Here is a 12,316-nt window from a genome sequence, read left to right on the forward strand (position 1 = left end):
AAGACTAGACCTGGGTAAGGATAAATATGGTGGACCATTCACAGAGGAAGAGGTAGAAGATGTGAAGACAATCTTTCGTATGATACCATTATACATTGCAATAATTGGTTATTCACTAAGTAGAGAATATTATTATAATCTATCTAATGATGATGCTTCATTTTTAATTTGCTTGCTGTCAAATGATGCTGTTCATGTTGCTAGTTCATTTCTACTAATAATGATGTACTTGTACATTATTAAGGTTTTCTTCAACAGGTATATCCCTAGCATGCTATGTAGGATGGGTCTTGGACTCTGCTTTGCTTTGGTCTCATTAATTCTTAATATGGTACCATTTATAAGTATCACATGGAAGGGCTTCTTTTATCAAATACTTATTGGAATATCTTATGTATTAGTCAATCCTGTTTCACTGGAGTTTACAGTAGCTCAGTCACCAGTCCAGTGTAGAGGAATGATGGTGGGCATGTGGTATGCTTCATTTCAGGTTGGTTCTACTCTGTCATTTTTTTTATTTTTGTGTCAGGATCAACAAGTTTGCTCAAGTTTTTATTGTCATCTAACAAAAGCTGTTTTGCTTCTTATTATCCTGATAGTGTTTGGAGTGCTAGCTAAACGATACAAGTATCGTGTAAGAGAGAATGATGTCAATATTTATCAGATTGCCGAAAATACTTATCATAATTATATCAGACAAGAAGCAGAATATAACCAGGAGAACAACAGTATAGACAATAACTTAATTAGTAATTCATAATGTATAGTTAGTATGCAGTTTTTTTCGGTACTTAGCTTTATCACATAATTTCAAAAACAACTGCATTTGATAACATTGCATGCATGCTTTCAGTTTCAAGAACTAATTGTTTTTTTAATTCTAGTTTGTTTGAAATATCTTTTGTTCTCACATTTCATGCTTTTGACTGTCATCCATACATTCATCTAATTTTTGTGCACTTAAAATTTGAAATGTGTGGTAGTTTATTTTTGTTCATTTCCTCTGATTTGCAAACGACACAAAGTGGGTGAGACTAATTTTTTAACGGAAATTTCTTTTATGCTCTTTGCATTAGTCAATAAAGTCATGGATTCTCTATGGAGATTAATCCTTCCAGCTGCAAAAAGTACACAAAATTAAATAAAATGCATTCAGAAAATTATTTTAATATAACAATTAAGAAGTTGATAGCAGTGATAGTTATTGTGTGCTTGGAGGAGAGAGGTGGAAGGGGGCCCTGGGTTTAGAACTTTAAAGTAAATCCAGCTTTCCCTGGTTGTGAATCTGGTAACTGAAACTTCTCATCTTCACCATCTTTACCCTAATACCAAATAAAAATATCAAATTAACCAATATACATTGTAGGAGTGACAAATAATAAAAAATAACCACTAAAATAATGACAAATAGACACATGTAAACTGTGAACTACATGTACATCAACATGTACATACGTTATAAATATTACATACCGTATAGCGGGTTTGTTTTGTGAGGGTAAACTTTCGTTTTCCATCCTCAAAATGACTTTCGTGAGGTTAAACATTCATTCTGAAGACGTTAATAAGCTACCACGCCCATTAAAACTGGAATTTCGTTGGGTTAATTGTTTGTTCTCCCATCTTAAAAAACGAAAAGAATGAAAGTTTAGCCTCACAAACAAACCCGCTATACGGTAGTCACTGTCTATAATACTTAAAACATTATTTTAATCATACTATACATAACCAAAGTTATTATAAAGAGAGAAAGAGAGAGAGAAGGAGGGGCAAGGGGAGGGAGAGAGGGAGGGAGAGGAAGAGAGAGAGAGAGAGAGAGAGAGAGAGAGAGAGAGAGAGAAAGAGAGAGAGGAAGAGAGAGAGAGAGGAAAAGAAAGACAATTGTACTTTCATTGCATGTAATGGACTAGGCATTTTTCAAAGGTTATAAAATACAGAATTGAAAATTTAATGTTTCTATACTCTGCTGCTACCGTATAACGGGTAATTTTCGACTGGTGCTTATTTTCGTCTGTTTTGTTGCTATTAATTCTGATGAAAATTAATTCTGAAGATAGGCGTGACCATAATAAATTATTAATAACATGATAACAAGCATGGATGGCCTTGAAAATGGTGTTCACCTTCTAAAGAATCTCTTCCAGGCCCTACAGGACCAGGGGACCTCTTTCTAATGCTGTCAGTCCTACAGATGCTAGTGAAGACATCAGATCAATTATTTTTGTCTAGTCGAAAATAAAACCAACGGATTTTTATTCTAAAGCCATTTCTGGTTTCAGTTGAAATTTTCAACCGCCGAAAATAACCTGCTATACGGTATTAGAAATTATAACATCACTTAAATAATACACAATTTACAATCTGTCATGATCAAAATATTGAAATTTGAGTCAGTAGGTTGCATGATACATTGTTGATTAAATATTTATACATTATAGTATGTTGCTTTTGACTAGCTTTGAAAATTTGCAGAAAATTCAAATTTGATCTAAATCAGCTCAAACTTTCTATGCAACATAACAATGTGTATGTATTAAAAATTATAAAAAGGAAAATCTCTTCTTTTTAATTTTGGCAAAGTTTGGCCAATAACCCTGTACTATAAGTACAGGAACTTTGGCTTGATTTTTGAGCAACTATATATTCGTAAAAATTCAATTTTGATCGGAATCAGCTCAAACTTTTTATGCACATAAGAACAAGTAGATGCATCTGAAAAAAATTAAAAATTATCTTTTGGTAAAATTTGGTCAATGATCCTGTACAGGGACTTTGTCTTGATTTTTGAGCAACTTTAAACAAACCAATTTTAATCGAAATCAACTCAAAACTTCTACATAATGTAAGGGCTTGTATTATGCATTAGGAAAAATTATTAAAATGGTAAATTCTACAAACACAAGTTTAAATTACTATTACTATTAGCAGTTTTGTGTGCATGATGAGAATTCAAATTGAGGAAGATGATGTTATTGGAGTTGAAGGTCTTATCATTTCAACAGTCGAAATTTGATGAGGAGTCGTCCTGCACCTCTTAGTAAAAGCAATAACAGTCATAGACCCTTTAACAATAGCAGTCCTTATGTCACTCCTAAAGAATGACTGGACCAGTGGAATGAGAGTGATCAACAAAAAGAGAATAAAGACAGCCACTGCATAAGCTGTTGGTGTCAAAACATTAATAAATGATTCAACCAATCCAAAAGAGATAATAGGAGCATAGCACAGTAAATGTACTATTATTAACATTCCAAATACACCAATCACTTTTCTCTCTTGTGTATGATTGCTTCTTTCTGCACCAATTGACGTTCGTATTGCAGTTTTTTTGATATGCTTCCTTGTAAAGCACAGAGTCCATATTGATGTGACTATGATGCTACCAATGAATATACAGAGGACTAAGAAAGAGACTATGGCATATGCAGTTTGACCATTCCATCCAGCGACACACAGGCCAACACCGGACAAAAACTCATGGACTCCAAATCCAAGAAATGGTAATATGCTTAAAAAGACAGCCAGTGCCCATGAGAGAGACACTATTACTAGTGCTTTATTGACAGTCATGTACTTATTGTATTGAAATGATTTTGTGATGAAAAAGAATCTATCAAAGGAGAGTAGTACTAGGCTCTCTGTTGCTGTAAGGATAGTGAATGTGAATATGCACCCAACGACTTGACAGACGGTTTCTTTCTCCTTCTCTGTCCTTCCAAATATCCACTCACCCACAGCAGCTGTTATGATAGCAAAAGGAATGATACAGATCCCAATGACCAGGTTATTGAGGAGCATGTTAGAGAGAAAGATGGTTGTTGGTTGCTTCCAAGTCTTTAGATGAGATGCAGTGAGTATCAGTACTAATGAGTTAGTTATGAGTCCTCCAATCATCTCTGTAGCAAACGCAGCAGCTAGCAGTGGGCCATTGATGACATCACTTAGTGTGAAATTATCATTAATATTATCCATCATGAACCACTGTCTTTAGGTCCAAGTTGACAAACAATCGTCATTTAGTGCGTGTATAGTTTCAGTGCCTGTAACGTCAGTTTGCTATCATAACTACTGTACTTGTAGTTTACATAGTTTGCATATTGTGCATGTAGTTTATCTTAGTATGCGTAAAGCCCTCCATACACCAGGCAACTTGTTGCTAGCAACATTTGTGGTTTCTTTGATTTTTTGAGCAACTTGTTGCAAAAATAGAACTGATTTCTATTTTTAGCAACATGTTGCTTACAAGATCAAAGTAACCACAAATGTTGCTAGCAACATGTTGCCTAGTGTATGGGGGCCTTAAGGCCTAGTACACAATATGAGCCACGCGACCGGAAGTGCTGTACAAACCAATGGCACACGCGTCAACAACACAAGAGTTGAACTTTGGTCAACTTGTGCATTAACTCGCAGCATTTGTACAGCACTTCCGGTGCACTTCCTGTCGCAACACATGATATTGTGTACTAAGCCTAACTGATGCTATACTAACAACTGTTCCCATTATAAATATGCTAAGAATATAAGCACTTACATCACTCACTTCACTACTCATGTAGCAACAGTAGCATATGAAATTATATTAATGAAATATTTTCGTGTGTTGTTCCACTACAGTGTTTATGCATGTACTGTACAAGTTGTAAGGTTAATGTTTGATGGTATGAAATTTTACTGTCATTATAGAAACAATGTACAGTACAATAAGCTGTATAAGACAAGGGGAGATGATGCTTTATCTATTGATTTCTTCATGTTATACCATAACTTAATTGGAATTAACTCAGTCAAATGGGCAATTGCGCATAAGTACATCAATATGCATCAAAAAATGCAATTAAAATGGAGGGTGATTTTGGAGCCATTTTTTGGAAAAAACCATGGGCTATACTTTATTTTTCCAACTTTGACTCATTTTAAAAAAAGGCTGTAACTCAAAAAATTGAAGTCGGAATCAGCTCAAAATTTCTATAGGATTAGGACATCAATATGTATCAAATAATGTAGTAAAAATTTGGAATGATTTCAGAGCCATTTTTTGGAAAAAAACCATGGGCTATATATAGCCTTGGGTATGTTACATATTTTTGGCGTTTTCTTAAAATGACTGTAACTTGAAAAATTGAAGTTGGAATCAGCTCAAACTTTCTAAGTACATCAATATGTATCAAAAAATGTAATACAAATTTGGAGCAATTTGAAGCCGTTTTTTGAAAAAACCATGGGCTATAGCCTTCGGGCTCAAAATTAATTATTTATTAACCTTGTCCAAGGACAACTTAACCAAAATTTTTACTTGTCTGGGACGACTTATTAAATATTTATTGATATTAATGTTTGTTCATTTTTATAACAGAAAAATGGGACTCTAATCGTTAAATCCAGGTCTACGGGATCAAAGCCCATTCATGACTTATACATGTATGAAAAGCACTTATAGTGCAGACCCTTGCCACAAGCAATACATTACATTAACTTTAAGCAGTAGTACTGCAGACTGCAGTACATTTAATTTTTACTGATTATTGATCATTGATGAAAGGTGTGGCTAGTATTAATTGAAGGTGTGGTTTCAAGTGCAACATTAACATGGCTACACATACACAGTTAGGCCCTCAAGAGCTTGAGATTTTCTAAGTTGCAAAAGCTCTTTTGACACATTTAGTAGGCACTACTAGTTGCATGCAGACTTCTTTCTGGATACTGGCTGCCTTCTCTACTGAGATTCAAGAGGTCGTATTTGACCCAGGATAGTTTTTACACTGTCATACCATACCAAAGAAAGAAAAAATAACCACTAAAATAAATCAAATGTAGACACATGTGAACTGTGAACTACATGTACATCAACATGTACATACGTTATAAATATTACATAGTCACTGTCTATAATACTTAAAACATCATTTTTATCATACAATACACAACCAAGGCTTCAGCCAATTCTAATTCATTAATAATTCTAATACCTTTTGATTGAAGAAGAATGCTCCTCCTTCAGGTGCTGTTGGACTCTTTGGTCTCACCGATTTCTTAGTCATTTCACTCTTAGCAGGCCACGTTGGGAACATACTGGGATCAACTGGTAGGGGAGACTCCTAGCAATGCATAACATGTACAGGTAGTACACATAACAACAAGATTAGGAGCAAAGCCAAAAGACATGTAATGAATTGACGTACAAGTACAAGTACATGTACATGTACAAAGATGAAAAAACTAGTCCACATACAAAAGTAGTACTTTCACTTATACACAAACACACACAATATACAGTGAAAAAAGCAGCTCTATATAAATTCATACAAGTGTATACTACTGTTCATGTACACTTTTAGTAATTTATTCTTCTGAATTAAGCCTCTACCATCATCATCATTACTTTATTACAATTACTAGTAGTCTAGCACCATTATTATGTAGTCTAGTTATATAATAATTATTATTAATATTAATATTTACTTCAAAATATTCGTGTTTTAGTGCATCTTCAGCAGTAACTCTTCTCTTTGGATCGTACGCAAAGAACTTGTTTAAAAGCACAAACCCATTCTTTGTTATCATAGGAAAACGCTTCCTTAGATTATTCAATGGTTGCTGAGTGAACTGAACCTAATGAGGAATAGAGAGAGAAAAAGAAGAGATAGAAATAGATAAGTACTGTAAGATTACAATACTAGTAATGCACTCTGTACTGTAACAATGCACTGATATGTACACATACATGTACATGTACACGTCATACATGCAGTGATTGATGCATGTGCAAGATTTTGGCAAAGTGCTTCTAAGTCAAAGACCCTGTGCTGTACAAGGTACATGTACATGTCGTATCTTGCCAAAAATTGTTCTTAGTTTACATGTATTTTTATATTTTTATCTGATGCATATACATGTACATGCATTTATGTTGTGTAGAAAGTTTGAACTGATTCCGATCAAAATTAATTTTTTACGAATTATTAAAATTGTTCCAAAATTAGTACAGGGTCGTTGGCCAAATTTCATCAAAATTGACATAGAGAATACATGTTCTTATGTTGTGTAGAAAGTTTGAACTGATTCCAATCAAAATTGGATGTTTTACAAATTTTTGAAATTACTCCAAAATTGGGCCAAAGTCCCTGTACTATAGTACAGGGTCGTTGGCCAAATTTCATCAAAATTGACAAGGAGAGAATTTTCCATTTTTATATTTTTATTTGATGTATATACATGTTCTTATGTTGCGTAGAAAGTTTGAACTGATTCCAATCAAAATTGGATGTTTTACAAATTTTTGAAATTACTCCAAAATTGGGCCAAAGTCCCTGTACTATAGTACAGGGTCGTTGGCCAAATTTCATCAAAATTGACAAGGAGAGAATTTTCCATTTTTATATTCTTATCTAATGCATATACATGTTTTTATGTTGCGTAGAAAGTTTGAACTGATTTCTATCAAAATTAGATTTTATATGAATTTTTAAAGTTGCTCCAAAATCAGACTAAACTCCCTGTACTATAGTACAGGGTCGTTGGCCAAATTTTATAAAAATTGACAAGGAGAGAATTTTCCATTTTTATATTCTTATCTAATGCATATACATGTTCTTATGTTGCGTAGAAAGTAATTGATTCCAATCAAAATTGGATGTTTTGCGAATTTTTGAAATTACTCCAAAATCGGGCCAAAGTCCCTGTACTATAGTACAGGGTCATTGGCAAACTTCATAAAAATTGACAAGGAGAGAATTTTCCATTTTTATATTTTTATCTGATGCATATACATGTTGCGTAGAAAGTTTGAACTGATTCCAATCAAAATTTGGATTTTTTATGAATTTTTAAAGTTGTTAAATAAGCCATAGCTAATATGCTGGCCCTGAGCTATTTACATTTTTATTAAACTAATTTTGAAACTAAAAAGCTTATTCATTTTTATTTTACTTACTTTTTTGGCTACAGGTAGTTCACCAAATCCAGGCCATATTGATTCATTGGGTACACCTAATTCCTATAAAAAACAATAATAATAATAACAATAATAACAACAATAAAAATAATAACAATAACAATAATATGCAATTGCTTATACTTTAAAAATAAGATTAAGTTCATCAATTTCTGATTTCCCCATAAAGAGTGGTTTATGCTGCAATAATTCAGCAAATATGCAACCAACAGACCAAACATCAATAGCAGTTGAATATTCCTAAATAAACACACATACATGTACATAATACATATATATGTACATACATGTACATGTATACATGTAATAAGATTTAAGTAAATCAGTCAGAATTACATGTACATGTAAGTCAACTAATACAGTTTGTTTTGCTCACCTTGGCATTGGCTCAATCAAATAACTTAAGGCGTGCATGTACATGTACATGTACTGTATAGCAGGTTTATTTCGAGGATAATAAATTTTGCAAATGACCTACAGTACATGTATGTCCGGATGTTCGCTGAATTAATATTCCCGAATTTGCACTATTCTGCCATCTTGTACAGTATTAAATTAATTTTCAAAGAATTTAATTTCGTGAATCTTGAAAAATTCGTGAAATTTTTCATCCTCGAAAATAACCTGCTATACGGTATATAAATCATGAAATAGATCAAATATGATAAGTTGTATAAAATTATAAGTAAGTTATCAAAATATGTTTAAGTTAATTTTTCTAATAGTATGCAATCTTTAATTTTTGTATTAATTTTCTAATATCTCAGGTGAGAGTGTATTGACTTTAGTTCACTCTCAAGCAGTCAAGAGGATCCACTCACTCTCAAAGATGGTTCACTTACTTTGGCTCCCAGTAACAGCTCGGGTGCTCTGTACCACAGTGTCACAACAATGGGTGTGTAGTTCTTTAGTGGTGAGCCATACTCCCTAGCCAAACCAAAATCAGCAACCTACAATGTATTAAGAATAAAAGCAGAACATGTTCAATCAACCATCATTGATATACATGTAGTAGCACTGGATATGTATAATGTACAATAGACCCCAGACCCTTTTAGGCAAGGAGCTTTGTATTGAATGAATAAAGTGAAATTGTCTGCAAGTATCAAAAGTGCTTTTATACTTAAATTGGTGATGGGATCACTTTTGAAAAGTCAAAAGATGATCAAAGGACAAAAGAGGCTATCATTCATAATCAAAAGGTTTACTGTATTTTGATACACATGACACTAAATTGATGTAACACGTAGAGTAATCAGATAAGTGCAAAACTAACACAATGATAAGACTACCACTGATTGAATCATGTACTTTTAGGATTCCTTTATGACTCAGTAGTAAGTTTGATGTCTTAAGGTCCCTGTGTATTATCCAGTTATCATGAAGATGATGAACTGCCTTTAGTAACTGAATCAGCAGTGTCTTTACTTCTCCTATTAATAATTAGATTTAAAAAAAAACAAAAAATTTCAATTATAAAATAGGAGACTAAGTCTGTGGGTAAACTTAAGTTTACATAAATAAAGTCCATGAAAATAAATTAATGCACATGGTGGCAGGTGAAAAATTTTTTAACAAATTTGTGGTAAAACCTTCAAAAAATTTTATAAAAAATAATTATAATTTTTAATTACCTTCAAGGAAAGGTTGTTTCATTGTCTCCATCAGTGACTTAAGATCATGCTCAACATAATCCATCACAATAAATATCTTATCCATATTACTACCAACAACAATCTCCTGAGGATAAAATAACAACATATGACAGAGAAAGGGAAAAGAAAGAGGGGGGGACAAGAGAGAAGGATTAACGCGATTAAATGATAAAGTGAGAGAAGGATAGAGTAGAGAAAGAGAAATGGAGAGAGACAGAATAGGAAGACATAAATTTAGATTCAGTAAAGAAGGACTGTCTTACTCTGACATTAACAATGTTCTCATGGTTAGCTTTTAATAAAGTACTGATCTCTCTTAGTGATGTAATGGGAAACCCTTCTCTCTCTTTCTCCATCTTTAACTTCTTCAGAGCAACTATCTCATCTTTATGAGGAGAAAAAGAGAGAGGAGGGAATAATGCAATCAATCCCACAGTAAATGAACATGTACATGTACATGTATGTATAAAACATGTACATGTACATGTACATGTACAGGTATGTATGATGTACATGTATGTACTGCTGCTAGCCTGCTACTGCAATAATGTATCTTATCTCCACTCACAGAACAAAATTAATTGAAAAATGTAATAAAAACAGAGAAATCTCTTTTTGCCATCTTTGATGAAATTTGGCCAACGACCCTGCATAGTACAGACACTTTTTAAAGCAAAATTATAAATTCGTTAAAAAATCCAATTATGATTGAAATCAGTTGAAACTTTCTACACAACATAAGAACATGTAGATGCATCAGAAAATTTTATAAAAAATGGAGAATTCTCTCAAAGTCATTTTTGGTAAAATTTGTTCAACGACCCTGTACTATAGTACAGGGACTTTGGTCTGATTTTTAAGCACCTTTTAAAGTTAGTAAACACCAGACAAAATAATACAAATTGAAAAACCCTCTCTTGACAAAATACACTCCGCTTAGTACAAGGTTTATGGCCAGCAATTCTAACTTTAATTTTGAATATACATGTATGTACATGTATATACATAGTATAGGTAAAATCTTATCTAACTAAGAATCTCCCTCCCACTCACCTGTTCTGATGTCCCTAGCTCTAAACACTACACCATAAGTCCCCTCCTCAATCCTATTCAACCATTCATAACACTCCACACTACGACATCCCATCAGTGCTGGTAGATACAGTACTTCTTCATGAGGGGAAGGAGGAGGAGAAGGAGAGACAGGCCCTCCTGGTGGGGTAGCACTAGACACTTTAATCTCAACTGCAGACTCAGCCGTGGGTTGAGCTGGTTCGTCCTCTTTTTTCACCGACTCAGCAAGTGGTGGGGTAGCCGAAACATCCTTTACATCATCTTCACCTTGTCTTGAATCTGATTGGTCACTTTCCCGAGGTGAGGCACTCTTACGTAGAGGACTCTCCCCCTCCTCCTCCTCTTCAGAATCAGAGTACATTATGTCCTTCCATGTTTTCTTTGGTGACTCTTTCTTTGATTCCTCCGTCCCATCTTTTAAACGAGTAGGAGTGGCTTCTTTACTGACCACACCCTCATCTGAATCGCTACCACTAGAGGAACTCTCTAAGTCTCTAACAAGACGATAGACATCACGTCTGCCGCCAGACCCTCCTTCTCCTCTGTCATACTCGCTTTTGTGTGAGTGGGTGTGTCTGTGTGAACTAGACCACGCCCCTGAATGGCTCTTTGATTGACTGTCCGAGTGGCTGTATTGTGAGCGTGGTTCTCTTCTATCCGAGTGGCTACGAGATTGGGTCGAGTAAATAGGTGACCGGGATCTAGTCCTTCTCTCTCTCTTTGGGTTGGTTGTTTCTTTCCGGCTCTTTCTCTTTGATTTGTGTTCGACCGATCGACCGTGGTGTCTACCTTCGTTGTCTCTCCTCCGGTCACCGTGACGACGCTCAGTCTGCCTGCCTTCGTCTGTAGTGGGAGGGGCTTGTCTCTTCATTTCTCGTCTGTATGTGTCAATATCATCTTGGTGACTGTCACCATAGCTACCTTTATCACGTGATCTGTATGAACGGCTGACAGTTGATTTTAAACTTCCTTTTGATGGAATATCTTTACTGAAGAATGCCTCCTCATCTCCTAATAGCAAATAAGTAATCATTTGTGCTTGCAGTTACATTTTACACAAAAAATAATATTAATAACTCACCTCTACCTCTCTCTTCATTGTACGCCATGCTTTCGTGGGTGTGTACATTACAATAAAGGACCACGCCCAAAACTAATTGGCTAGCTATGCACATTAAATTTTAAGTACAGTAAATCAAATTTTAGGTACAGCAATTCAAATTTTAAATGTGCCTATTTCAAAAAACCAAAAGCAAAACAATCCTATGTAATACTAAAGTTAGTTATAATGTTTAGTTTTTTTTCTTGAGAGCTAAAGTTCATCTCGAGGTTCATCTCTTTTCATTGCTTTTATTCTTTTACGCCTCCTTGCTTCTTCAGCAAACAGCTCACCACTTATTTTCTTCATATTCTTTCGCGATTCCTCTTGATCCAAATTTCCTCTCACTATATTTGCTAATTCATCTCTGACTGGTTTCATTCTCTGACGAAAAACCTTTGTCATCTGATGTGTTGCAATCCATTTGGCAAAGTTTTTGAGAAGAGCTTTCTTAAAGATGTAAGATCTTATGATTTCTTCTCTTTCCTTTTCATCTTCAATGGATAAAACATTTTTCAACTGTTCTTCACTTTG

At 34.3% G+C, this 12,316-nt stretch overlaps 2 protein-coding genes across 2 annotated transcripts; both read right to left on the reverse strand.

Moving 5' to 3' along the window:
- Window positions 1–1,066: 1,066 nt before the first annotated feature.
- LOC100634367 (cyclin-dependent kinase 11B-like) lies at window positions 1,067–11,829 on the reverse strand. The gene is made up of 11 exons (XM_011408861.2): window positions 11,765–11,829; window positions 10,663–11,694; window positions 9,873–9,994; window positions 9,589–9,694; window positions 9,266–9,387; window positions 8,797–8,904; window positions 8,078–8,194; window positions 7,934–7,996; window positions 6,463–6,612; window positions 5,970–6,098; window positions 1,067–1,322 (listed from the first exon to the last, which is right to left on the reverse strand). Exons 1-11 carry the CDS (start codon window positions 11,790–11,792, stop codon window positions 1,245–1,247), a joined length of 2,055 nt encoding a protein of 684 aa, XP_011407163.2. The 5' UTR covers window positions 11,793–11,829; the 3' UTR covers window positions 1,067–1,244.
- On the reverse strand, window positions 2,856–4,038 carry LOC105314596 (trace amine-associated receptor 13c-like). Its single transcript, XM_011408860.2, has one exon. The coding sequence runs from the start codon at window positions 3,973–3,975 to the stop codon at window positions 2,950–2,952; it is 1,026 nt and encodes a 341-aa protein (XP_011407162.2). The 5' UTR covers window positions 3,976–4,038; the 3' UTR covers window positions 2,856–2,949.
- Window positions 11,830–12,316: the final 487 nt, after the last annotated feature.

Source organism: Amphimedon queenslandica, unplaced genomic scaffold, assembly GCF_000090795.2.
Source record: "Amphimedon queenslandica unplaced genomic scaffold, v1.1 AMPQUscaffold_12760_Cont10111, whole genome shotgun sequence".
NCBI classification, from domain to species: domain Eukaryota; kingdom Metazoa; phylum Porifera; class Demospongiae; order Haplosclerida; family Niphatidae; genus Amphimedon; species Amphimedon queenslandica.